Here is a 25636-nt window from a genome sequence, read left to right as displayed (position 1 = left end):
AATAAACCATTCTTTCTCTAATTTTAGATATCATTAAAATTGGATACTCCGCAATGATGTGGAATTGAAATGGTGCAGGTAAGCCATGCAGGAACATGTATGCTTAAAAAAATAAACCCGAATCAAATACGCTTCTTTTAGACTCATCTTCAATAATATACATAATTATTTTAACATCTTAACGGTTAGCATTATTTAATGAAACATCGAATAACTTACTACTTCAAACTGGAGAAACACACCATATGCCACACATCATTCAGATTACTCTTACTGCTGCAGGTCCGACTAGAATGAATATTAATGTTTCTCTTAAACATAGCGGAAAATTACTAATACTCATTCTTTAAAGACGCTTTTTTATTTGTAGAGGGAAAAATTTTTCCTACTACGATCATTCAGACGGCTAACAGGACAACTTCTTGATGAAATATACATACATTGGGAAATTTCTTAATTAATATACTAGATTACACTGGACGGCAAAAAATAATATTTTCTCGAGCCCTGGTACCATTCCTGCTGATTCTCATGTAAAATGACCTCCTGAATCCGAATATGATATCCGTTTTCCTCCATCACCCACCATTTTCGGGGGGCAGCCCCCCCTGATTTTCATCACTTTTGCAATAATTTGTAGGAATGAAAAGGATTATATTAACATTTATATTTCTTACTAGGTTTTTGAGAGGTGAAAAGTTCTAAAACATAATAATTAATGATAAGGATGTAGATTTGAGGGGATTAGTTTCCGTTAATGATTTAAAAAACGCATTGAAAATTATCAACCGTTCCTTTTTTCGCAATTGTTTCACTTATTTTCTTCATTTTTAAGCTCTCATTTCATCTGCCCCTACCCGAAATATCCCAGAATGATGGAAAAATATATCAACAGCTCATATTAGCCATAATAAAAATATTTAAGAACACGGCACAGAAAAAAATAATGAAAATTTGTGTCAACAGTTCAGAAGGTACGCTACCACGCCGGCGCCCTCAATACCACACGCGCATCAACAAAGAGAAAAATAACTAATGTGAAGAACGATATATAACAAAAGGAATTTGGCATTTGATTTCCCTTTATACACTGAGGTAGAAATTTCTCATACAAAAACCAGCAGTAGGCCTAATATACATACCAACATGCCCACAATCAACTACTCTGAAAATCTCCTCTCCTTTGGTGATATCTCCATGGAACCGTTCCCTATGTTTATTTGAAACTGCTCCAAAATATTCTATGAAAAGGTCCAGGTGTGAATGAAGGAAATGCGTTTTTAGTGATATGTTACACCCCATGGCCTAATACGCTGACAACAATTCCTCGACATGGGCGACATAATCATCACTTCATTGTCACCCAAAAAGTTCTAACACACGTTTTAGAATTTAAGGCAAGCTCAATTTTCTTTGTGATTCAGGTGTTTCATAAACGTCGAATCTTGGATAAGTTTCCTATTCTGGGGGCCCACGAATTTCTTCCTTGGTTGTAGCTTCACTAAAACGCAGACTTTAAGTTAAAAATTGAAATTCAGCTCCTGTCTTTTCGATTGATTTCACAAAATATTTAATCTAAATTAATTATATATTTCATATATTTGCCAATCCGCCAATTTGGCAGTCAGAGTAAAATTTATATGAAGTTTTAAGAATTAAAGAAAGAGGTTATTAATGCGATGTTTAAGTCAATTCACCGCAAGCATACCTGAAGCGATGAGGATGATTTTTACACACGCGTAACATAATTACACATTAAATCACGGTAATAATCACAACTCAAGCCCACATACTGGCATTCACTCGGAAAGAGCCGGAGTGCAACAACTTTTACTGTTTTGCACAATTTAAACTAGTTTGAAAAAAGGACCCTTGTCCAGAACACCGAAAGAGTTGACTCTGCGATCATTAGAGGTATACTGAGGGAAAGTGACGACAACTTCAATATACATAATTGATTTAAACTTTGTGGAACTCCATGATTAAGGAGAAATAACACTTTATAACTCCAATGAGAGTAAAAAAAATCTCAATCTTATATTATTCGTATAATTAGAAGGTATTAATTTTCCTTTTTTAGCTGCGAAAGCAAGAGAATTGCCGTCCAAGCCTGAGCGGGACAGGCGGGAGAGGCCATCGTAGTAAAGTGAATCTTCCGAGCCATTCCTATATATTTTTACTGTTGCTGCTATGCTATGCAGCAAAATATTTTTATTATTACTGACGTTTCTAGTTGTTATATATTTTTATCATTCGGGGAAGAATTCGGGGAAGAAATGGAAGTTGGAAATTTTTGACATACATGAAAATTGGCGAAAAAAATGCTAAATTGATCATTTTTAATGCGTTTTTACACAATTGACGGAGACTAATTCCCCCCAAATCTACCTATTTATCATAAATATTAATTTTTTAGGATTGTGCTCCCCTAAAAAGCACTAGAAAAAGTTTAAATGCTAAAATAATCCTTTTAATTCCTCCAAATGACCAAAAAGTGATGAAAATTGAAGGGGGGGAGCTCCCCCGAAAATAGTGGGTGATGGAAAAAAACGGAGTTCAAATTCGGATTTAGGAGGTCGTTTTACATGAGAAGCAGCAGGAATGGTGTCAGGGCCGATTTTCATGCCGTCCAGTGTTATCTGAACAATACGCATTGAAGAGATTAAGAACTTCTAATGCACTAATCGCTATGTACACTTCCTACACTGGCAAGTCGAAGTGTGATTCAGCGCGGTAAATCTGGGCATGTTTTTTAGCGCAACTTCACGTTCGATTCTGCATAGGCATGAATACTCTGATTTCATTGAAATATTGCATATGCATGTTTTAGAGACACCCAGTACACGTAGGTGAGAAAACAGCGCACCACAGAGAAAGAGGCCGCTTGGACGAACTCTGAGCACCAAGAGGACGCGAGAAAATTATTAATTTTGATTGTATTAAACTAAAAAATGGTAAATAGGGGATATAATCACTCGAGCTCGATGAGATACCGGCTAAAAATTGGGATAATGATGAATAAAGCTCACATTATTACGTAATATTGCACAAAAATTTAAGTACAACCATTTGAAAATGACACGAGAGATTTATAATTATTCTGAAGTTTAATACCTGACGAATTAGAATTTTAGGCGCTATCAATAATAATATAATAAGGGCGAAACAACCTCATGTCATGAGCGCCATGCATACTGTATTATAATTTTGAAATTCCCAATGCAATGCATATCTTAAGATACATGCAATGGTATATCTTAAGATACATTGATGAACTCGTTTCAATTAGCGAAGAATATTCTATCGTACTTACGCCAGAAATAATCTACGCAAGTTAACTTGGCAGACACTAAATCAAGAAGCGTCTCCTTTTTATGATCGCGCTGACTTTGTCGTATTACACTGCGTCACTTTTTCCATATTTTTAGTATAAAGGCTTAGGTACATTTCCGTAACTTATTTTTCCTGGGATGATATTCCAAACACCGACGTCAAATTTAGAAATGTGAACGTCAACTTCGTTAAAATGTGTAAAAGAGGCATTTTTAATAGTATTTTATTAACTTTAGCACAAGGTACCTCAGGCATCGTCTAAAAATGGCAATGGAATATTGAACGCACAATTATCAAAGTGTGAAGGAAAGGAAAGGAAGGAAATTTTTGAATCTCCTATTTAGATGAAATTTTCTCCGTTTGAATGCCTTCATCTATTTCTAATGAGAGTTAGTGCTGCATTGCACGTCCTCGTCCGTTAAAAACACCTCGCGTGATGTAATAATCGTTTTTTGACCTTCGTTGAAAAGCCATTTTCCGACGCTGTTTTAGATCATCTATTTGAGACCTATTGCAGTTTTTTCCACGCAAACTACGTATCAATTATATTCAGAGGATAATGCCCCTTGAATACATTCGACGTGTTTTTATAATAATATTGTAAATAATAGTATTATAATTCACATTACATGTAAGGTTACATTACACATACTGGCCGTAAGGTTTTCATTCCAATTTTTTTTAATCCACCATTTCCACGTTCTATGGCATTTTTTTCTCGTTTCCGGCCTATTGTAGTCACTTCTTGATAAGCATATGTCACCATATACATACATTGTGATATTTTCTAATTAATATTCTATATTTATTGACAAAATACGCATCGAAAGAATTTAGAACTAGTAATGTACTACGCATACTTCCTACGCGTACTAATCACTACGCATACTTCCTACACTGCCAAGCCAAACTGTGATTCAGGAAAAATGCAAGAAAACTGGATGTTAAATATTTTAATGGATTTCATGGGTCACATTTCTGAATAAATTTTTTTTCCAAAGCCTTTTCATTTATAAATATACTGACTAAGAGCTATCCCCATATTTTCTTTCCCGCCAAACGTATTGAACAGAATCACGGGAGGAGAGGAGGTGAGGAATACAACACCCTTGATGCTTCGTTCTCCCACCACCCGCGGCGCCACTGGGAATGGGGCGGCTGTGGACATAACCTCGAATACGGCCTCACTTTCTCAAGGCTCTTGCTTGATGCCAGGGAGAGGAGAGGAGGAGACATTCGCTCCAAGACAAATCTACACAATAACCGCGCCGGGAGATTGGTAAGATACCCTCGAAAACCTAGAGTTTGCATTGCTTTTAGTATGACAGAGCTAAACAACCATAAATTTGTCAAAGTATCACTTGATTGTCTATTATAGTGTATATAACATTGTAAACATCCAAACAACAACATATTTCTGATATTTCTACATAATACTTTAATAACGTCATAAAGTATATGAATTCATTTCTTATTATATAATTTGTTTTTCCTGGGCTAATCAATAAACGAAAATTTAAGTCGTAAACGTAAATAGTAATTCATGATGCAAATATGTTTTGACTGCGGAAAAAATGTCAAATAAGCAATACATTTACCATTTTTAAAGATTAGGGTTGATAGTATATCCGTACTGTAAAATTTTTCACCTTGAGATTACCAAAAGTTTCAAACATGATTCAGGACTAATTCAGGCGATTCAGGTTAATATTTTGATTGCATTAACACAATTACTATCTACTTCGTCCTATGCCAATCAACTAAATAATATGGCAGATATACTATTCAGCGATTTTCAAGCAATTTGTACTCGTCAAAATTTATTTTCAACAATATCTAACTGCATTATTATAATTTCAAAAACTCATTAGCATTGCCATCAGCAGACTATTGTATCTGGAGAACTATTGCTGACGCATCTTCTAATATAAATTGACCAATAATCACCCTAGCAGCAGATAAGAGCAAATACGTCAATGCACGGCAATGAATGTGGTAGCAAATAAATTATTATACAATGCTTCCATCCATTCCAATCCCGCTAGAAAAAATAAATTTCCAAATCCGCTAACACGGCAAAGAATAATAGGACAGAAATGAATAACATCAGTGAATGTTAAATACATACTAATGGAAAATAGGTTACATTGCGCTGCAGTTTGTACACTTATTGAGCCAAAAAACTAAGATGTATTATTTCGAGCCCACTTTCAGGGGCGGATCTAGGATTTCTTTCTGGAGGGGGCACAAGCAAAACCGTATCCAGGATTTTGTTCTGGGGGGGGCACAAGGATATTTCATAATACAAAACGAACGCAATGATAATGGGACCGTATTAAAAATCTTGCATATTATAAGGCCTGTTCACACGGTACATTAACACGTACGGGTTAATGTCTGAATGTATGAATGTAAAAATGAACGCCAAAATGCACCGTATAACCGACCAACTTGTGGGAATGCATGCACAGAAAATAAAACCTGTTCTTGTTTGGTTCATGCATTCGTACATGTTCCGTTCCGGTCCACCAAAATTTCACTCAAACATTCACGCAAACGTACATTAACTCGTACGTGTTAATGTATCGTGTAAAGAGGCCTTTAGGGTCTGGGAGGGGCACGTGCCCCCGTGCCCCCCCCCCTGGATCCGCCTATGCCAACTTTAAAATATTCAATCATCGAAACCATTTTCATAAATATTTCATAGTAAAATCTGTTGTGGAATTGAAGTTATTTGTAGTATAATATACAAACTTTTAGGCCTTATTGCTTGTCTTAATTTTACATCAGGCCAGAATAAACTTAGGTAAACTTGACCATTGGCTCTCTTACATGGTAATGAGAAAAAATTGAATTTTTTTTAAGAACAAAGAGTAATTTCAATAAATACATAAATGAAGAGTTAAAAATTGGGAAAAACGAAAGATCAATGAGTGGCTAAATTTAAAACAGGTATGTTTTATATTATACAACTGTGATATCAATACAACTATTCAGTCCGCCACGTATTAACTAAATTAATTCATTAAATAATCGTGGTACACAAACTGAGGAGAACCAAAATGGTAGATGTGTCAGAAGTTTCTGAATACGCAGCCTACCTGTCACATAAAATGTATGGTATTCGCCCTGCATGAACGAGAAAAACTAAAATTTGAAGGCAATAATAATATTATAAACAAGAGCTGGGGCAGATAGCCACATTCCAAGACCCCTGGGGTAAATATAAATAAAAATAAACTGACCGAACACAGTCATTCAATAAAAACGATTCATTTACTAAATGTGGGTCAAGGCGTCCGTAGACTATTTTCCATTTCTCTACACTGCCTACGAGAATTGACGTATTCTAATTCATTTCCAAAGATTAATTACCATAAACGAAGGTTTTATTCTTTAATTCATTTGAATTGATTTAATTACGTCCGAAAGACACGTACAAGCGGCTAAATATAATGGTAAGTTCACTTTTTTTATTCGCAACACGTGGACATTATACTAGTAAGACTCATTCACAAGATTTTAACCGACCCAATTTAGTAGTTTTACAAAAGAAAAAAGCTTGAATAACAATGCTCTGCAATGAAAGGAAAGGTCAATGAAAGAATAATAATGACGACAACTCTACATAGAACTCCAAATCAGCGGTCAAACAGATCTATTACATCGACATGTTAAAGTGTTACACTTGCCATTTAACAATTCTAATCGGTTTTCAATAAAATCATTGGCTGCGAAGTAATAACAGTTGATTATACTAACAGTATTACAATATAAAATAAAAATACTATCCATAAGTGTCAAAGAAAGAGTAGTAATGTGAATTGAGAAAGAATATTTTTCAGCACACCCATTTCATCAAAGCTCCCACAAACCCTAGGAGGGTTTTCTGACAAGACGTGGCAGAAACTTGAAAACTTACACCGCATCCATTCGAATAGAATCATGTAGAAAAAGACCTAAATTTAAGAATTTATGGTTATGAGTGGGAGAGGGTGGCAGTAGAAGAATATCAGGTAGTTCTTTAATTTTTTTGTCTAAGTATTTATTTTTTTCCGAAACATATAGAGTAGGGTCTACGGGCTAACAACGCATATTTTCTCTATAACATAAGGTAAGGGGAAGAGAAATGTTTCTGAAAAATACCTAATCAAACGACACATATCGACATGGAGGAAACATTCACCATGCTTCATTTACTATGATGACAGAAAATGTGTAGCGTTAAGCATCTTTGTAATAGGCGAATGTTAAAATAATTTTAATGATTATTGATTTAAATTAAAAGAATAATAAAAAAATAAAACTACATATTATATCAGTTGTATGAGCCGTTGCAAGATGAAAGTAACATAAGCACTTCCATCGAGTGGACTGAATATAAGCATTCTCTCAGTCTCCCTTACAAAAATTGTCACTACGGAACACACGCAAAAAGATTTATCAAGCGACCTCTTTCATCAAGCATTGGAAATCATATCTAATATTAATTGAAACTGGCGGCGTTTTAAAGAGATATTTTGGCGTAAATATGTAAAAAGGTTGACTTCTAATTCAGTAATGAATTTTCGAAAGGTTAAGGATTAAAATAGTTAATCAATTTATAAGATGAAGTGAGATTTTCAAAACATGTGAATTAAAGTCTCTAATGACAATATTTCGAATCATATTCATGCTACGCCTCCAATGATGTCTGAAAGCTTATGATCCCACCTCCAAATAATTGGATATCGATAATAATATTTTCCTGACTGAAGAAGACACGACTTCGTTCAGTTAGTCAGTCATGGCGGTAAATTTTATAGACACCAAAAACCGTTGCCATAATTTCAATATAGCCGTTTGAACAACTGTGTCCATGTGAATCAAACTCCTACGTTTAGCAAGCTAGTTCATCATCATTTTTAAAACCCTTAAAATTAGGAGTAGCATCTCAGTATTAACTAACCACCAGCACCACGTTGAGCGCATTGTGAATTCACACATAAAAAGCACCGCATGGGACGGCAGTTAAACATTGACAAAAATCAATTATAACGAGGTAGTCTTAAAATAAAGTAAATGAAACTTCGGCACTTTCGGTTCCGGCATATCTGAGATGTTGGGCATGCAACAAGCCTTAAAAATATCACTCAGGAGATGGTAGCGTTTCAAATGTGAATATGGAGAGTAACTAGATCTTAGATATAATATATATTTATTCTTCGCCAACATTTTAGAAACAATAACGCACATTCAGGGCATGGATTTAAAACTCACTTTTTAAAGTCACTTCATGAAAAACATGTGGGAATAGTATTAAGTAGAGATATTTCTCTCATTGAAAACGTATGCCAACGATGAGAATTTTGTTAAAATTACATGAAATGGACTTACTTAAGAAAATTACTATAAAAAGCCAATACCTTTGACACTGACGGTCAATTACTCTTCAAACGTATTAGATTAGGCCAATATCTTTGACACGAATGGTCAATTACTTTTGAAACTTGTTAAAAAAAAAGTCAATATCTTTGCCACAGATGGTAGTAACTGTTCATCTAGATGTGTACTAAATTTTTTTACGGTAAAGATGCTCATTTCGGTGTTCGACTGATGTCAGGGCGCACCAGGAATGGGAGCGAAGAGGAGTAGCGGCGGTCACTTTCGGGATCCACGTCATCAGCGGCGGACGGCTACTCGTCGATACCTCGTCCATCGCCACGTGACACGTTGGTAAAAGGATTTTGATGGTCAGGGGATTTGGAAATCCCATAAGGTCCGCGAGGCACCCGAGTAGCTCGCGGAGTGGGGGAGGAGGACGGGGCAAGTGCGGGGATGGGGAGCGTAGTTTGCGCGCTAAAACCATAGCAAGGTTCCCTGTCGGGTACCCCTTCCACTCAAAGGCAAGGAATCCGACGGTGAGGCGGGCGGGCGGACGGGAGGCGGCGGCGCTAACCTTCGGACTGCGACAGTCCGGGTAGCGGGCGGCGGAGTCGGCCCCACCGCTCTAATCACGACTAATTGGCGCCCCCTTTCAAATGCCCATTTCTAATGCGCCCCGACCGCAAGCACGCATGCAAACACACGCTAGCCATACACCTGCGAATCACGTGCTATCTTCCCCCACCATATCGTCCTAAGGTGGCGAGGATAATGACATCCAATCTCGAGGGTCCGAGTCTGGATTCCGAAATATATTGCAATTTATCCGAGAGGATTTCACCCGTGCGTGGGCGCTTTGAGTGGTACGCTCCCAGAGAATACGATCTATAGGAGAAGACTATAAACATCAAGGCGCATTTCGTTGAATTTCAGCTAATTCCTAGACTGAATATTCCTATACGCGCCTCTAATCCCAGGCATTTCCTATATCACTGAAGCATTCACCAATTACCAGCCAATTGAAGCATATGAACAGTAACTTACCGCTCTAAATGACAACGAGGGACGAATGGCGCCAGCCTGCGTGTTGTTGTGAGTTCATCCTAGCCAAAAGGTCCATCAATTGAAATTGAACTGTATTTCAACTTGAGTGAAAATTCATGACAGCGAATTTCACTCAGGAGCAATAATTTTTTTCACAGAAATAAAGAAAGCGCTACTTCAGGGGAGCTGCTGATGGATTAACCACTCGCGTCAGTTTCATTTGAAATCATGAGTGAATAGTGACATTTTCTCCAGAACACTCAAGCGCCGATCTGATTTCTTAGAGTTTAAAATGGATAAAAGCTTACAGATAAGATTTAGAAATCTTTAACCGCGATTAAGTCAAAGGATAGTGAACAATTCACTATCAAAGAATAACATTAATTTTAAAGATTATTTATCGGCTTTAAAATGTATACCATCGCGAAAAATCATCAATTTCTTAGCTTATAAATGAAAATACCCTTGACTCACAATTTAATGAAATAATCTTGTTTCATTAGCGCCATCATGCGCTTTCATTAGAAAGGAGTAGAAATAATTAACCGTATGAATGAGCGCTAATTTCCGAGCCGGAAGATATCGGAAAGATATGGTTACTACTGTTCTATTAAAACCATAAATAACACATTAAAATGATTTTTCAACTATAATATTGCATGTACACCGTAGGGGTGAATTTTTATGCATGCCTTAAAATATGAACGCACAAAATCGTAGGCATTTAAACAAGGACTAAGCTAAGGATAACGGCACGCCGCGCCATTTAATGTTCCGTCAGTTTCAATTAAATCCTTCTCGTGGCTGGAAAACATTGGAAACTTTTTGTCGGCATTTTTCAGAAAAATGAAAGAATTCTCAGATAAAAAAAGAATTCCATTTTCATTCTTCTTTTTTGCGCTTTGTACGAAAGAACTCGAGCATATAAACTCGAGCTTCTTAAGGAATAGTTCAAAAGAAATGTTTTCATTTAAGTGCTTTACTACGTGATTCTAGAGAAATAAATAATCTAAGAATCTAGTAAAGCATCTAAGGACCTGCGAAATCCGAATTAAAATAACTCTTGGGAACTCTGAAGGCCTTTATGAACCCGTAGCCATTGGATTTATTTTAATTTAGCATAAATAATTACCTCATAGCTACGGTTCATATATTATAAACCAATAAATTACAATTTACGGATTATTGGCGAAAAGTGTCTACAAACGAGATAATGGCTCCATAACTTCCTTACATTTAGTATCAATGATCATGATGACTGAATAATATAAGCGATCATAATTATATCAAAATGACTCTGAAACTAGGACCCTAATATAAGATGAATCGACGACCATATTGCTGAAGAGTACTTTCTTTACCCAAATAAGATGCAATAAAAGAATTTTAATCACCAATAAATGACACAGAAGTGCAAGAATAAGTATTTTCGGGAAATTATCAAGCTAACAATAACTGAAAATATTCTCAAGCCCGCACGCAAAGGGATATATTTCTTAAAATATAGGTTTCATTACACATTGGAGAGAATGACAACAGACTACCATTCTATTTACGCTACTAGTGCCTTAAGGGTTAAAAGAAATACCCTATCCAATATTATCAAATGTCTCCACCGTGTAGTTATATTCGATAAGCTTCAGCATAAGTAAATAACTTTTCTCATTGACTCAGTGAGTCCACCTCAGTTTCCAGGCCAAAAAAATACCAGATCTACCAAAAAAAAAAAACAAGTTCAAAACCAATTAGGAAAGCCGACGACTAATGCAATAGCTTTCTCTCCAGAATTACTCAAACGCAAGCGCCGATGCCTGACCTTGTCCTACTTACGATGTTGGAAGCTACTTAACCTGGATACCAATCCTGTGTCGCTAGAGATACTTTTATTCACAAAGGACTACCAAAAATTAAAAATGACGGAGAAAGTTATTCTTCCACCAGCAACTTATTCCAACAGCAGATCGGAGAAGCAGCCATTAACTGAATAGAGGAATTAAAAGCAAAATGAGTTCAATTAGATAAAAACCAGAGAGCACTAAATGATTTCCAATCGCTTTTTTATACTAAACACACTGTAAAGTACGCCTATTTTATGTTTGCCTAACACATTTCACTTCTAAAATACAGAGCCATGGCTAAATGACGGGTGTTTGGTGTTGTATTAAAGGAAATTGAAGTATTATTAGTGGGATTAGACTCTCCAACGCGTAAAAAGTTACTATTCGATTCTATAAGAACTCTTTCGATACTATAGGTAAGGCTCGATATTTCTTTACTCTAAAAATATTGACTTCAGGTGTACAAGTTTCCTAATATTTTGTTTCAACGTCGTATTCTACACTTCATTACAACGTCGATACCTAACTTTATAGCCTCCTGGTATTGATTTAAGCAACTACTATAAGCTGAAATTGCACCCGAAATAATAAATTCTTCGTCGTCAAAGATATTAGTATTGAGTGGGGTTTGACTCAGCTCTTTGCTCTAGTCTCCTCATGTAACCTTTTCATATTACCTTAAGTATTCCCTTTCACGTCCTTGATAAATTGTTCCAACAACTCATTTAACTCTGCCGCTCTCTCATCTCCGGCCACGATTGTTTATTCCATCCAGCAAAACATGCCTAATAATGTGGCCGATTTGATTGTTCCGTTTTCATCTTAGGGTGCTGAGAAGACTACCCTAATTTCACTACCTCATTAAACCCTCAGTCAAACAAATTGTTTCTCATCATTTTTCTGGGGCATTGCATTTCAAATTTCTTCCACACTCGACTTCTAAGCTACTGTCAACGTCTGGCCACGGATGCAAGTTCTGATGAACTTCTTCCAAACTTCTATGCTTTATTTTCAGCGCCAAGTAGTTTTTTTTAGAATTCTCTGTTTAAATATTGCTACGTCGATCACTGGTTTCCCAGTTTCCAAAGAAAGAAAAATCTTTCACTTCTTCAATTTATTATTTTCTTAGTTTTTGTCTTCGTCTTCTCTAATGCAGCATGGAAATAGGTATCTTGTTTTGAGTGAAATCTTCTCGAACTTTCCATCGGGTAAGAAATTTAATATCAGCTAGGGTTTCGAGCACCGTCCGACTCAATACAAATTCTCCTGAAGTAAACATTAGCCGTGGGACTCATCGCGAACGAACGGTTTTTTCATAAACGTGACCTGAATGAGATAATTTTAATGAATCGTCGTCCATATTTGTTTCTCCCCTCGTTCCGAATGAAAGGGTGTCAGATACCAGTAATAATACATATATTTACTGCTAGACGGTGTTGCTGTCGAGTAGATTTCAAGGGTAGTCCATCTCTCCGTTCTCTAAAATCTAACCTTATTACCTTCGTTCGCCAGTCATTTCGGCTTCTCCCTCTCGAAAAAATCACTTTACAAATAAACTCTAGGAGCTTTTAAAAGTTAGACATTTAAATCAATGGAAAGTATTACGAACTACTCAAACCATTGAATTGCTACAAGTTACTAACGACGTCTATTGGTAAACAATTGAATATATATATATATTAATTAACCATTAAAATTACAACCGTGATTTACTTTTATTCACTTAAAAGTTCTTCACTCCAATTTGCGCTAATAATACTGGCTTTTCATCCAATCACCTTCTTTCCATATGAATGAAGCCTTATCTCATGCACTGAAGTACGCAACTAAGCTAATTGCTTTTTTACTTCTTGAATAGTAATGGTAAAGTTAATAGAAGTCCGAAATCAAACTGACACTTTAATAGTATTTTTTAAGAAATCTGGTTGTTTTGAGATTTCAAAAAAATAGAAAGCAGGTTAAATATGTTGAAGAACATGTAAGCTATTGAGAAATTTTAGTGTTTGTGATGTACTTCGAAATTTAAGGTAGTAAGTCGTGTTCGAATAATTCTAAAAGACGTAAACTCGTGGAAAACTAAAACAGCAAAAGAAGCCGAATAATTTATAATAAAACCTAAATCTAATAAATCATTAAATATTAAGAAAAGTTGACATTTGCAGCCCGGATTTCGTTTCGATCTCATCGTTCCTCAACTAGGCAGCCATTTCATTCACTTCGTTCGTCAGTCACTTTGTTCGCCAAGCACTTCGGTCTCCTCGTTCTAAAGTCACTCGCGTATAGTTGCGGAGAGAAAAGCGATGGAAGAATTGATAGATGCACATAGCAAACTATGTCACCACTTGTCTCATAGAATACAGCTATACATGTTATATACTAGGTTTGGATATACATTTTCACCTAAGAGAAAAATTTTAATTTATAATAGCTCAGCGCAGAACATTTTCTGATGTTCTGAACTGAAAAAAAAATCATTATAAAATATGTTAGATGCAATGTTTTTAATTCATGAGCAAGACACACAGGCTAAAGAAATGAGATATTGTAATTTTATTTTGTGAAGCAAAAGTATAAACCAATTACAGAAATAATTATCTATCATTCCACAGGTAATTATTCAATTAGTAAGATATAAAAAACACAACGAAAATTCGCGAATGTCAATAGTATTGGTGGAAATTTTCATATTAATTGAAATCAAACGTTCTTACAAATAGTGTCACTTTTAATGCCTTAATGTTGATTAATCATATTCATTATTATACAATTGGCAGCAAAATTTGGATTAAGTATGCATAATTTTCACACTCAATTTTAATTACCCCGCTGTAGGGGAACCTGGGGTGGAACGGGGTAAGCATTTTCAAGTGCGAAAAAAAGCTGCAATAACAAAAAGTAGTTATTTCCGCTTGCGCAGCACCTTTTTTCGCACTTAAAATATCGCTTACCCCGTTCCCCCCGGGTTTCCCTATGTATTTCAATCCTTAAAATTCTCATTATTGAGAACAAGAACGACTTCGAAGATCCAACACTTCATATCGAACGACTAATGACTGCGCCGATCACACAAAATTTCCCCCCACTAGTTTACACTCGCTTCTCATGTTAAAGGAAATATTTTTATGGGCGGGGCGAGTCCAATAGGATTTCGCACAAATTCATCGGGAGAGTATTAAGAACTATTAACTTAAGATTTTTATATTGATTTTCATTATATTTCTTCTTCTTCATTCATCAGAGCTTCCTTCAAATGCAACACTATCTCGGTTATTCATGTACTTATTTTTCCCTGGGCTTCAACAATTGAAGCCCACATTTCATTGATGGCTTTCTCGTAGTAAAAATTTAAATAAAAGGGGAAAGATTAAACCCTAATCTCACTCCATTCCTTTTTACGGTAACATATTTAATCACAACTATCTGGCATTTACGTTGGGAATAATTCCTCGGTCATGGAAGAGTACACAGTTATATTTAAAAAGTTCAAGCATTGAAACACGACCTACGGTGTCAAAAGCCAATTACGAATCCAGAAACGCATTGACCATTGGTTTGCTCTTTTCCATGTTTTAATAGCGCTCCCTCGGCATCCTTCATTCTCCTGAATCATTCATTAAAAAATCAACACACACCTTCGCAGTTTTTTTACAACATAATATAAATCCATTATATTGCATCAAAAATTCTAGCAGACGATGAAAAATGAATAAACTGAACTGACATCACTCAGTAAAGACAACATGTCTACAATGCGAGGTGGCTACCCATAGGCGGGTCTCTTTCCTCCACCCTCCTCCGAATTAATCAACTCAAGACCTTTTCACATCATTCAGGAGACCTATGAGACACAATGAGGAAACAAATCCTATCCCGCACCGTCCCCTCTTCGTAGAAGCTCACGGTCGGCTGGGCCACGGAAAGAGGGTTCACTATTCAGAGATTTGATCCACACAATCAAGGGCCTTTACACCCCTCTCGCTACAGCCACAAAGGACCCTTAGATAATCAGTTGGGAAAGCATGTGATTGGAATATGGTATTCAAAGCAGCTCTGAGGATGCTGAGCACGCGAGAGATGAGGATTACTTCAAGTACATGAGGAGGAGTAGGGAATATTTGGTAAATGAGAAATGCAGAGTAAATTTCCGAGATGCCAGAGTAAACTGGTCGATTTATGGAATTTTTTTCGACTATTACGAAAATATAAATTATCATCAAATTAGGATTAATTATATGCCCTTAATTTTTCTGCAGATTTCAAGTAAGGAAAACACACTGCCAAACAACTATATAATATTTTCTCCATACTTGGGTATTAAAGTATTACGTTCTTGTAATGAAGTTGCATTCGGCCCAAATATATTTCCAAATATTTGATGCAGCTTGGTTTTAATAACAGTATGATTTTTAATTTATTTTTTCTCAGTGGTAATTCGGTTGAAAGCGGCAAGTAAGCCGATCCCACGTAAGGGTTGAAAATCATTCATGGCTAAGTCAAAGTTAGTAAAGAACTGTTTCAAAAAGGAACACTGGATTAACCTCCATTCCAGCTACAACAAATTCGCAATTTATATACAAATACAAAAAAGATCATTCATACCTTTACTCAGAAATCACCTCAGCCTATCATACGCAGTAGCCTTCGGGGATTCGTTATTGATGCACTGGCTCTCCGTTGAAGGTAATAACTAGAATCCCAACACCACCAAAAGAATTAAAAATGCCTAACATGTATAATCCCCTCTCTAGTCTCGAGCAACCCCATTTCTGGAAGGATACATACCATTTCTTCCTTCCAGAATTGATAAATATATATTTTTACTTTTTATAATTTAACTGTTTTTCTACAAACTAAAAATCATGTTGTTACACGCTTGTGCAAATATTCAAAATTATTTAAATCATTCATCTGCCCAAAATTTCCCTATCTCACCATGACCTTCCGGATCCTTCTTCCATTCTTCACCTTGACAACCAACAAGGGTCAGTACGTTTGCAAATCCCACCGTAGTCATTCAAAGCGTGATTTCTGCCCAATTACCTCATGGCAACATTATCACCCTCCTCGCTACCCATCAGCGTCTACTTGTTTACATAATGTATCATTTTGCGATTCATCCTGCCTGTCCTCCTCCCCAAAATTAACTTCCCTCTTCAAGGCCCAGTAGAGGGTGCTACCTTTCATTCTCTCTATCAACCCTATTCTCTTACTTCTCCTTCCCCACAGACCTCCTCCCTCAACCCTCCTTCCCTCGAACATTTTAAAGCACTGAAAAGAGCTCCCACTTATTGATAGTACATACTCCATCCAATACCTTTGTGTCATCCATATGTCACCTGGACGTTTCCTCTCATTGCAAGCCATGTCTAGCACTTCGTCGCTCCTCTTCCTCTCGGTCCATCTCACTTTCTCCATTATCCGCCTAACCTACATCCCAAAAGTCTTCAGTCTTTTCGCTTACTCTTTCCTCAGCGTCCAAGTTTAGAGCCACGATGAAGGAAAATATTCACTGCGTACATTAGTCAATACGGTAGTAATAATCATCTCTGGTCCATTCATTTTTCTAGGCAATCTCGAACAACTCCCAGGTGAGGTGCAAATGCCACGGTATGTCAGGCAGCTGCGAAATGAAGACGTGCTGGCGCGCGGCTCCAGAGTTCCGGCGCGTGGGAGATGCGCTCTCTCGCCGCTACCGCAGCGCCGTGCTCGTCGCAGACGCCAACCTCGGACACGGCTCTCCGCTGCTAGTGGCCGCGGTGACGGCAACCCGCGCCCCAGCCAACAACAGGGACGACGAAGACGACGAGGGCGGCTCGGACGACGACGACGACGAAGACGACGATGACGACGACGATGATGACGAAGAGGAGGAGGAAGAGCGGCGGCGGAGGGCACGGCCGCACCCCGAGGACCTGCTCTACTTCGAGAGGTCCCTAAGCTACTCACTTACTCATGGCTGACCTTTGAAAATTTATTTGTAGATATGGGCTCTTTCATTAATTTTTCGTTTTAAAATCGCCGATTTTGATGGAGTTTGAAAAATATTAAGGGTCGTATTTAGTTGTTCTCCGATCTGTCGCCTAAGCCTCGAGCAATAGGGTATTTTCCTTCATCAAAGAAAACGAAAGGCTTTGATTGCGATTCGTTACCCAACATTAGTGTATTCATAATATACAAATTATTTGGTTTTAGAAATCCCAGTTTACATGAATGTTAATGGTCAATTTTAACCTCAATTGAAAAAGGCCAAATTGGCGCCCATACTATGCCACTCCACGTGACGTCCAAGGACCTAGATTCTATACGAGTAGTCAGGAGTTTTACATCGTCTGAGATTACCAATGCATGCATGAGGCACAGAGCTGAGGGAAACATTTCTCAATAATCACTAATTAAAATTGCCTATGGTCGGAAAGTTTCCTTCGTTTGATAGGGTATTAATAATCCTTATTTAAGCCAAGCGCTACCTGCTGGCCGGGTACTCTGCTACCTGCTAGCAGCCTGCATCGCATCGGCCTCGGTATCGGCGCTCATAGCCTCGCATCAAGGTGGCCTCACACGGCGGCAGCTGGACCCAGAATGACGCCACACGGGCTTTCCCCAGCATTCATACTTGGCCATTGCGTTTTCGCGCGATTAAAAATTTCACTTTTCATTAAATCGCGAAAAATATATACAGTCATTTAAAAATCATCCAGGAATTGGTATTCCATCCAGGAATAATAACCTTTCTATTCAAGCAATTTAAAAAAATAGGAAAACACCCTGTTCGCGGCGAAAAATCGACGGCCTGAAAGAAAGCGCATCACTATCTCGTCCATATTTTACTTTGACTTGTATGAGGAAATCTCATTCGTTTAAAACCAACGCTATTATCATGAAATATTTTCGGTATACCGGGTGGACCCTAGTGAACATATGACAATCCCAAAATTGTAAAATTAAATCTGAATATATAACAAAGAAAAAGTTCGTATTAGAGCTTCAGGCAAATGTTGGAAAGGGTACGCCATGAAAATTTCAAGGCGATCGCACTAGTTTGAAAATAGTACTACGTAGCCAAAACAAATACCGCGAGAGCGGGAGCTCTTATCCCTTACGCAGATATGTAGATGACGTCACGCGGTAATGTTTCTCATCAAACTCATACGTCAGTTTCAATAAGCTCCTCGTATCGGCCTCGCGTAACTATTTGTAGTTTACACTCTTGCGAGTGATCCCTTCCCTCAATGAGCAGTTCTCCCAGAATAATTTACTGAATTAACTTGAACGCGATAGATTACTTTCTCAAGATGCGTGGATGCGAAATGTTTGGGAGGGGTAAGGGGAAGAAACGGAGCGGAAAAGTAAGACCATGACAGGCAGAATGGCCAACAGAGCTTATACTTATGCTATAACAATGTGATTCCGAGGCGTAATTCGACCCTAAGCGGAACTGTAATCATGTAAGCGACACTTCCCCGCAGACCTTACATCAGCTCTGTTAGTGAAGGGGCAAAGCCTCCTTCAAAAACACACAGCGGCGAATTGTTTGAGGAAATCAAATTCTAATAAAGCATATAAAATATTTCAAAGCTGGTAAGGAAAATTGTAAACAGGAGCCTACTGGTGCTATGCTTCCACCCACGAAAACCGGTTTGAGAAGAGAGATTTTTCAGATTTCAAAATCGTCAAATGCGCAATGCCATAGGCTTTCGTTAGGAACGTATGCCATCCAGATTATCGATGAATCATCGTCCATTTAAAGGAACCCCTCTCCTAATTTTTCTCGTTACGGTCCTCACAGAGGGCTGATCATCTATCTAATTTATACTAGCTAATATGATAACTACTATATACTATGATACTAGAGGGGGTGGATATGTTGAAAGCTTTGTTTGAAGGACATAACACAAGGGTTAACGGGATTGTGGAAGAAAATGAGGTTCATGAGTAAAATGGGGGGTAGAATGAGGGTAGGCCTTCTAACGTCGGTAAAGCCTTGTCTCAATATCTCGCAGTTTGTGATACCAAAATTTTTATAATTTATTGTATTTTCACAAAATTTACAATCACTATTTCACACAAAAACAAAACTGTCAATAAAATTTTACGTGGGATGGATATGGAGTTGAATGATTAATTGCGGTATCTTGTAGCACTTAAAAACCCACATTTAATAGTAGAATACCAGAAGCTATTGTACACGGGACATAAATTAGTTTATGTCGGACAAATTGATACACATTTTAAAATATTCAATAAATATTTAAAACATTTTCATAAATAGACACTATAAATCAATATTTGTATCTCCTACATGAATGTTGATGGGCGATTTTAATTATAAGCCAAAACGAGGAGCTTTTACAAGTTAGCACAAATGTGGTATTCTCACGGAATTTTTTAATATTTTCAAGAGAATTTTGAGACATATCGCACGCTAGGGCCTCGATAACGAAATTGCTAAATGGGAGGGCATTCTATCGCTTCCAATAGCATCATGCACCTGTCTCTTCCTTCAAACGCATTCGTTCTTCATCCTGACCTTCAAAACCTTTCAGATATATGCGATGGTGGTTGGCGTAACATGGTGAAACTCCTTCATGATGCACAAAGGTTAAGAAAAGACTTAGCTGTTTCACAAAATAAAAAGATATGATCCGCCCCTTATTCAATCGTACCATATAAGCTTCCGCAGTTCCTACTCAGTATTTTTGAGGACGAAGCAAGCGGTGAACATTGCATAGCGTCCCTTAATAGTGATATTAAGTTCCGTTATCGGATGGATGTTAACTATACAACATTGATTTTTTTCACTAGGTCCCCTAACTTCTGCGAGGCATCTTCGGTGTCCCCGGGGACTTCGGGGAGGCGCTGCGTGGCCGGCCGCCGGAGGCCTAAGAGGGAGGAGAACAGCCTCAAGGGAGGCAGCAAGGAGAGCAACGACGGGAGGCGGGTGGGGGCGAGGGGCGAGGCGGGGGGCGGCGAGGAGGACGCCGACGGCCCCGACTCGTGCTCCTCGCTGTGTTGCGGACGCGGCTATAACGTGGTGCGGCAAAAGAGGACGGAGAGGTGCGGGTGTCGGTTCCAGTGGTGCTGCAACGTGGTGTGCTCGAACTGCACCCGAGAGGAGTGGGTGACGGTGTGCAAGTGAAGGGGGCGAGGACGTTTAAAAACCCTCGGTCCCCTCCGACTAGAAAATACTCAGCTCTGACACGGATGCCGGTGACAAAGGGAACTAATCCAGGCAGGGCCTCAAATAAACGATGAAAGCCTAGTCCCGTCAACCGGTTTCCAACCCTATGAGTTTAACCTAATTAATGAAATACTTGTAGCACAGAAATGATGAATTAATATGGCAAGATCCATCAAATGAATTACTAGACGGAGTTAGCACTTGAATTCATTAGTATTGCCGACCTAAACAACAAAAGCAAAATCACGGAAACCTATAATTCCTTGAATTAAGTGTTACTGCAGCCACAGCAGCTGAAAGCGGGGATAAATCCTCAAAAGGTTACGGTGAAACAGACATTATTTATCACCGTTTAAAAAAGTAAATGATTAGCTTAAAAAAACTGAAGGCATATTTCATTCGAGTTCCATTGTTTTTAGACGGAATAATAACAACGCTAAATGCAAGTAGGGAACAAAGCTGTAATGAGAAACTACCAAGACCTCATTCATCTATGGCCTAATCTAACTCTTCAAAACAAATAGTAAGGAAAATTTGAAATTCATGCTATGACAGCAAAAAATACAGTTGTGTATGTAATTAAAACAATACAGTTATATATGTACTTAAAACATCAGAATATTGCTGTCTCACCTTACAACTCGATTTTGTTGGCAGCATTAATGTAAATTAAATAATTTCTGTTACTATGAATTACTAATTCCATTAATTCTAATGAACCACTAATTCTAACGAACCAAAATTTTACGATACGAATACTACCTGTTAAGTCTCACTTTCTATTGCATTCCGATGTCTTTGAGATAAGACATACTTCTACCGCTGCTGTAAGGGTAGATGGAAGCACGTACTACTTCATTCAAACTCCACGTTGTTATCAACTCGTGCGGCAAGTTGACCTTAAACCACCCAGTTTGTGGCAGTCGGCTGCTGAATTGACCGAAAGGATACTCACGAGTGTCACAATGTAAACTACGAACGCACAGACTGAAACTGTCTACAGCGTCACTAGTGATTCTATTAAAGAATATTCTCCCAAAGAAAGATGTTCTCCTAGTTAATTACGTTGGATGGTTAGAGGGTTGATTGTGAATCTTTCATGGTGTTTTTTTTCAGTGGTATGGGAGTTAATTTTATTTTAAAATTTGTGGTGTGATCGAGATATTTTGCAGTTATTTTCCTTATGCTGTTATACATGAATACCTGAAAAATTGCATTTGATTGAGTGTCAATAAAATTATGATTACCTAAAACATGTTCCGTTGATTAACACAAAATAATTTCCAAATAGATTAACAATAATCGTTATTAGGGATGTGCGAGTAGTACTTATTGATCTCGAGTCGAGTACCGAATCGAGTTGAGAACTACTCGCGGGTGTCGAGTGTGGCAATTCCTGAACTAGGCAATACAGCAATCCATGCTCTAACGTATTCTCACTTTTCCAGCACCCTTGTGAATTTTCTATTCCAAATGCTTAGATTCATCTAGAAAGGAAAAGAAAATAAGGATCAATGATAGTAATTGTCTCTCAATTAGGAAATGAATGAAAATTAATGTGTCATAAACAGTTCCATAAGCACAATTGAAATGAAATTACTTCTCGTAATATGTCATCAATTTAACTAATGTATCTATCCAAACTGCTCAGAAAAGTCCTCAGTAAAGGCATTAGTACAATTATGCTAAAGATTACTTTCATTAATGAATCATGTAATATTTTATCCTTTCAAATTCTCATGCAGAATAATTAATTGATCTACATGCTCAGGCACCAGATTTTGACGTCTCAATGTTACAGTATTACTGCCTGCAGAAAATTCTTTCGCAACACACTATTGTGGCTGGACAACTACTTTCTTGCCAGAGTTGCAAGGTTTGGGGACCTTGGGAATTTTTATTAAAAAGTCATATCAACGATTTTTATGCATCTAGATTCATCATGGAATTTATGCGGACGAAGCGAACAAACTACAGAACTTACTGGTAGCTTTAGCTTTGTAGACCAATTTTTTTGTCTTCATTTATTACTTCGTTTAATTGACCATGGCAACTCTTTTTTGTTAATTCAAGATGGTAACTAAACGAAACTAAGGATTAAACGAAGATTAACGTCGGACGTATGTAGTACTCAAAAAGGCTAAACGATGGCACTACTTGTGACTTCAAATACCGGGAAAAACCGGCATTGACCGCTAAAACCTAAAAGTTACATTTTTTCCGTAGAATCCTAACAATTATTACGTATTCCGTCGGCGTTTGAGTAAAGACAGTATGGCAGAGTATAAAATAATCGCATAAGAAGTACTCGCGATGCAGTGGTCTACCAGTGCTAGAGGACCGCTGCACCTAGTGCTCTCCGATTACTCCGCCAGGTCGGAAGATGGTCGGCCGCCGCGGCTGACGAAAAAATAAGTTGTTAGTTTAAGGTTAGTAGCAATCTCACTAACGACACTGCCTCAATTGATTCTCCCGCTAAGTGTGCAATGCGGAGAGACAGCCAGAAAACCCGCCGAATGGCCTCAGCATTGACATGTCTTGACTTTTATGCCGACACAAGAGAATTGTTTTTAATGCACTGTGGCGAGAGATGAGCCGGATTAAATACGGCACTCATGAAACAAAGCACAAAAATTGCTACGATGGATGCACCAAAAAATCACCAGGCAAGCAAAGAAAATTCAGGCGATCCTTTTAACAATCGAACAGGTTGTGCTACCGTGTTTTGGATCTAAAGGTGCGTTGCTCGTGGATTATGCAGTCGGTGACAACATTAATGCAGCTACTCATTGTGAAATATTACGCCGATTCCCATTCAAAACAAAAGAAGAGACATGCTGACTTCTGGAATTGTTCTGATCCATGAAAACGATCGTCACCTCAGCGCTAAAGCAGCTCAACTGGTCCTTGAGCAATTTCAATGGGACATTTTCGATCACCCGTGATCAGTTCAATGGCGACCTAGTGCCGGGGGACTTCCATCTTTACGCTGAAATGAAGATGTGGTTATAGGAGGGAAGCGTTTTAAAACGGGCGACGAGGTTCAGGACAAATGCAAAATTCACTGGAAGGCATTATTGGCGGCAATATCCAATGAAGAAGGTATAGTGAAGCTTGTCCACAGGCACGACCAATTCCTCAATCGCTGCTCAGCGCCTCAAGGCGATTATATCGAAAGTAAACCACGAATGTGCTCAATATTTAGCAATGAAATAAGTTTTAATCGATCACTACGTCTTCCGTTCATGACCCATCGGAGGTTGAAAAGAAACAACCCGCGTATCTCTCGAGGGCCGAATCACCATACTTGTCCTGCCACAGCTTTTGTCCTGAGCGGTAAAGTTGTGTCCTTATCAGGGATCAATATCATTTACAGCATTGCAATTTAGCTCCTTTTCCTCTCAGCATTTCTCATTTCTTCTCCTTTCTGGTTACACACAGCTCTCAATAGAAGTAATCTACTACCTCCACTACGATTCTATGCTGCGTGTAAAGTGCATGCTTTTAGTTTTTAAGTAGCCAGATCGTCGTTTAGTTTAAAAGAGCCAAACTTCATGCAGTACCACAGTCCCCTCACCATATTTCTACTTACTGTGAGTCTTAGAATGCTTCAAACTTAACCACGATATCATTTTATGTTTTTTGAGATGGAGGCTTAAGTACTACGAAAATATTAGCAAAAAAAGAAGGAGTGCACTGCCAACCTTTTATCTATAGAAGAAATGAAGTAAGCATTAATTCAGTTCTGAGGAAACCAGAAAAACTTCATGAAAGTCTTATCGAAGACTGCAAAAGCCAAATCTTTGCCTCGATATACCCTCTTAAGCACAAGGAAACTCATATAAGAGAGGTCGAAACCTTTCATCGAAAAACTGAACAATTGAGAACGCTTCAGTATTGCCGAGAGAATATATGGAGAGACAGCGGGGAGACAGCGGGGAGACAGCGGGGAGGGAAGCGCTGTGAAAATAAATCACGTCGCTCTTCCCGCGCCAACGACACCGAGCGCGCTGAAGGCTACTCGAAACGCAAGCATATCGGGGTCAAGCGTCTTTTTTCTGCTCCAATAAACGCGTTTTGAAGGAAATAGAGAGCGTGGCCGCAAAAATGCACGCAAATCCACCCCTTTAAGAGCAGGCGCCAGAGAAAACTAGAGGAGCAGTAGAAAAAGACTAGGATCATGAAATGATCCTCCTTTCGTTCGAAGACGACAAAGTGGAAGAGAGCTCACGTATGATTCGCGAAAAAGATTGGTTAACTCTAAATAGAAATAAAGATTCATTAGTCTTACAAAGGAAGATTAGGCTAATTTCAAGAGCATTTCATCGTCCAAGAATCAATCAATTTTCTTTTAGATGCCTTGCCAGATACCCCTTTAACTTGTAACGAAGACGAGGCTAAAAGTAAGTAAATTAGCTAGTAAAAGCCAACTATATTAGATAAAAAGACAAAAATACTTATTGGCTGTGTTAGGCATGTTTATCAAGGAGAGTTATGAAAAAATCAACGAGAAAGAAACTGCTCCCAAACAATTTACCACACAATATGAGTATTCGCATGAATCAGGCATACTAATCCGAGATGGTTTTGAAAGAATCGATGTCTAGAGGATTACTTTTTTATCATTTCTATCTCGGGTTGTGGTCAGTGGGTAACTTTCCACTAAAATAAACTCTAGGATCACAAAACCACCAGTACAAATTGACATGGGCCCACTCATCAAATAATTTATTGATTCAACCCTCCGTCGGCGAAATGGACCTGACGGGCACAGCGCGAGTTCTTTTTCATTTCTATGCACCACTAGGCGGCATAGACACTTAACGCTCATAGTAACTGTTTGTTTTGACATGCTCTATGCAGCCTTTTATTTTTCGCA

At 38.1% G+C, this 25636-nt stretch overlaps 1 protein-coding gene across 1 annotated transcript in view; it reads left to right on the top strand.

Moving 5' to 3' along the window:
• The window catches only part of LOC124155231 (protein Wnt-10a-like), a 57312-nt gene extending 36597 nt beyond the window's left edge, over positions 1 to 20715 (top strand). Inside the window, exons 5-7 of the mRNA XM_046528947.1 lie at positions 4406 to 4612; positions 17147 to 17508; positions 20382 to 20715. Of these exons, the coding sequence (XP_046384903.1) occupies positions 4406 to 4612; positions 17147 to 17508; positions 20382 to 20715 (903 nt within the window). The remainder of the gene's footprint in view (positions 1 to 4405; positions 4613 to 17146; positions 17509 to 20381) is intronic.
• The last annotated feature ends 4921 nt before the right edge of the window (positions 20716 to 25636 follow it).

Source organism: Ischnura elegans, chromosome 3 (genome assembly GCF_921293095.1).
Source record: "Ischnura elegans chromosome 3, ioIscEleg1.1, whole genome shotgun sequence".
Classification (NCBI taxonomy): Eukaryota; Metazoa; Arthropoda; class Insecta; order Odonata; family Coenagrionidae; genus Ischnura; species Ischnura elegans.
This window is presented reverse-complemented; position numbering and strand designations above follow the sequence as displayed.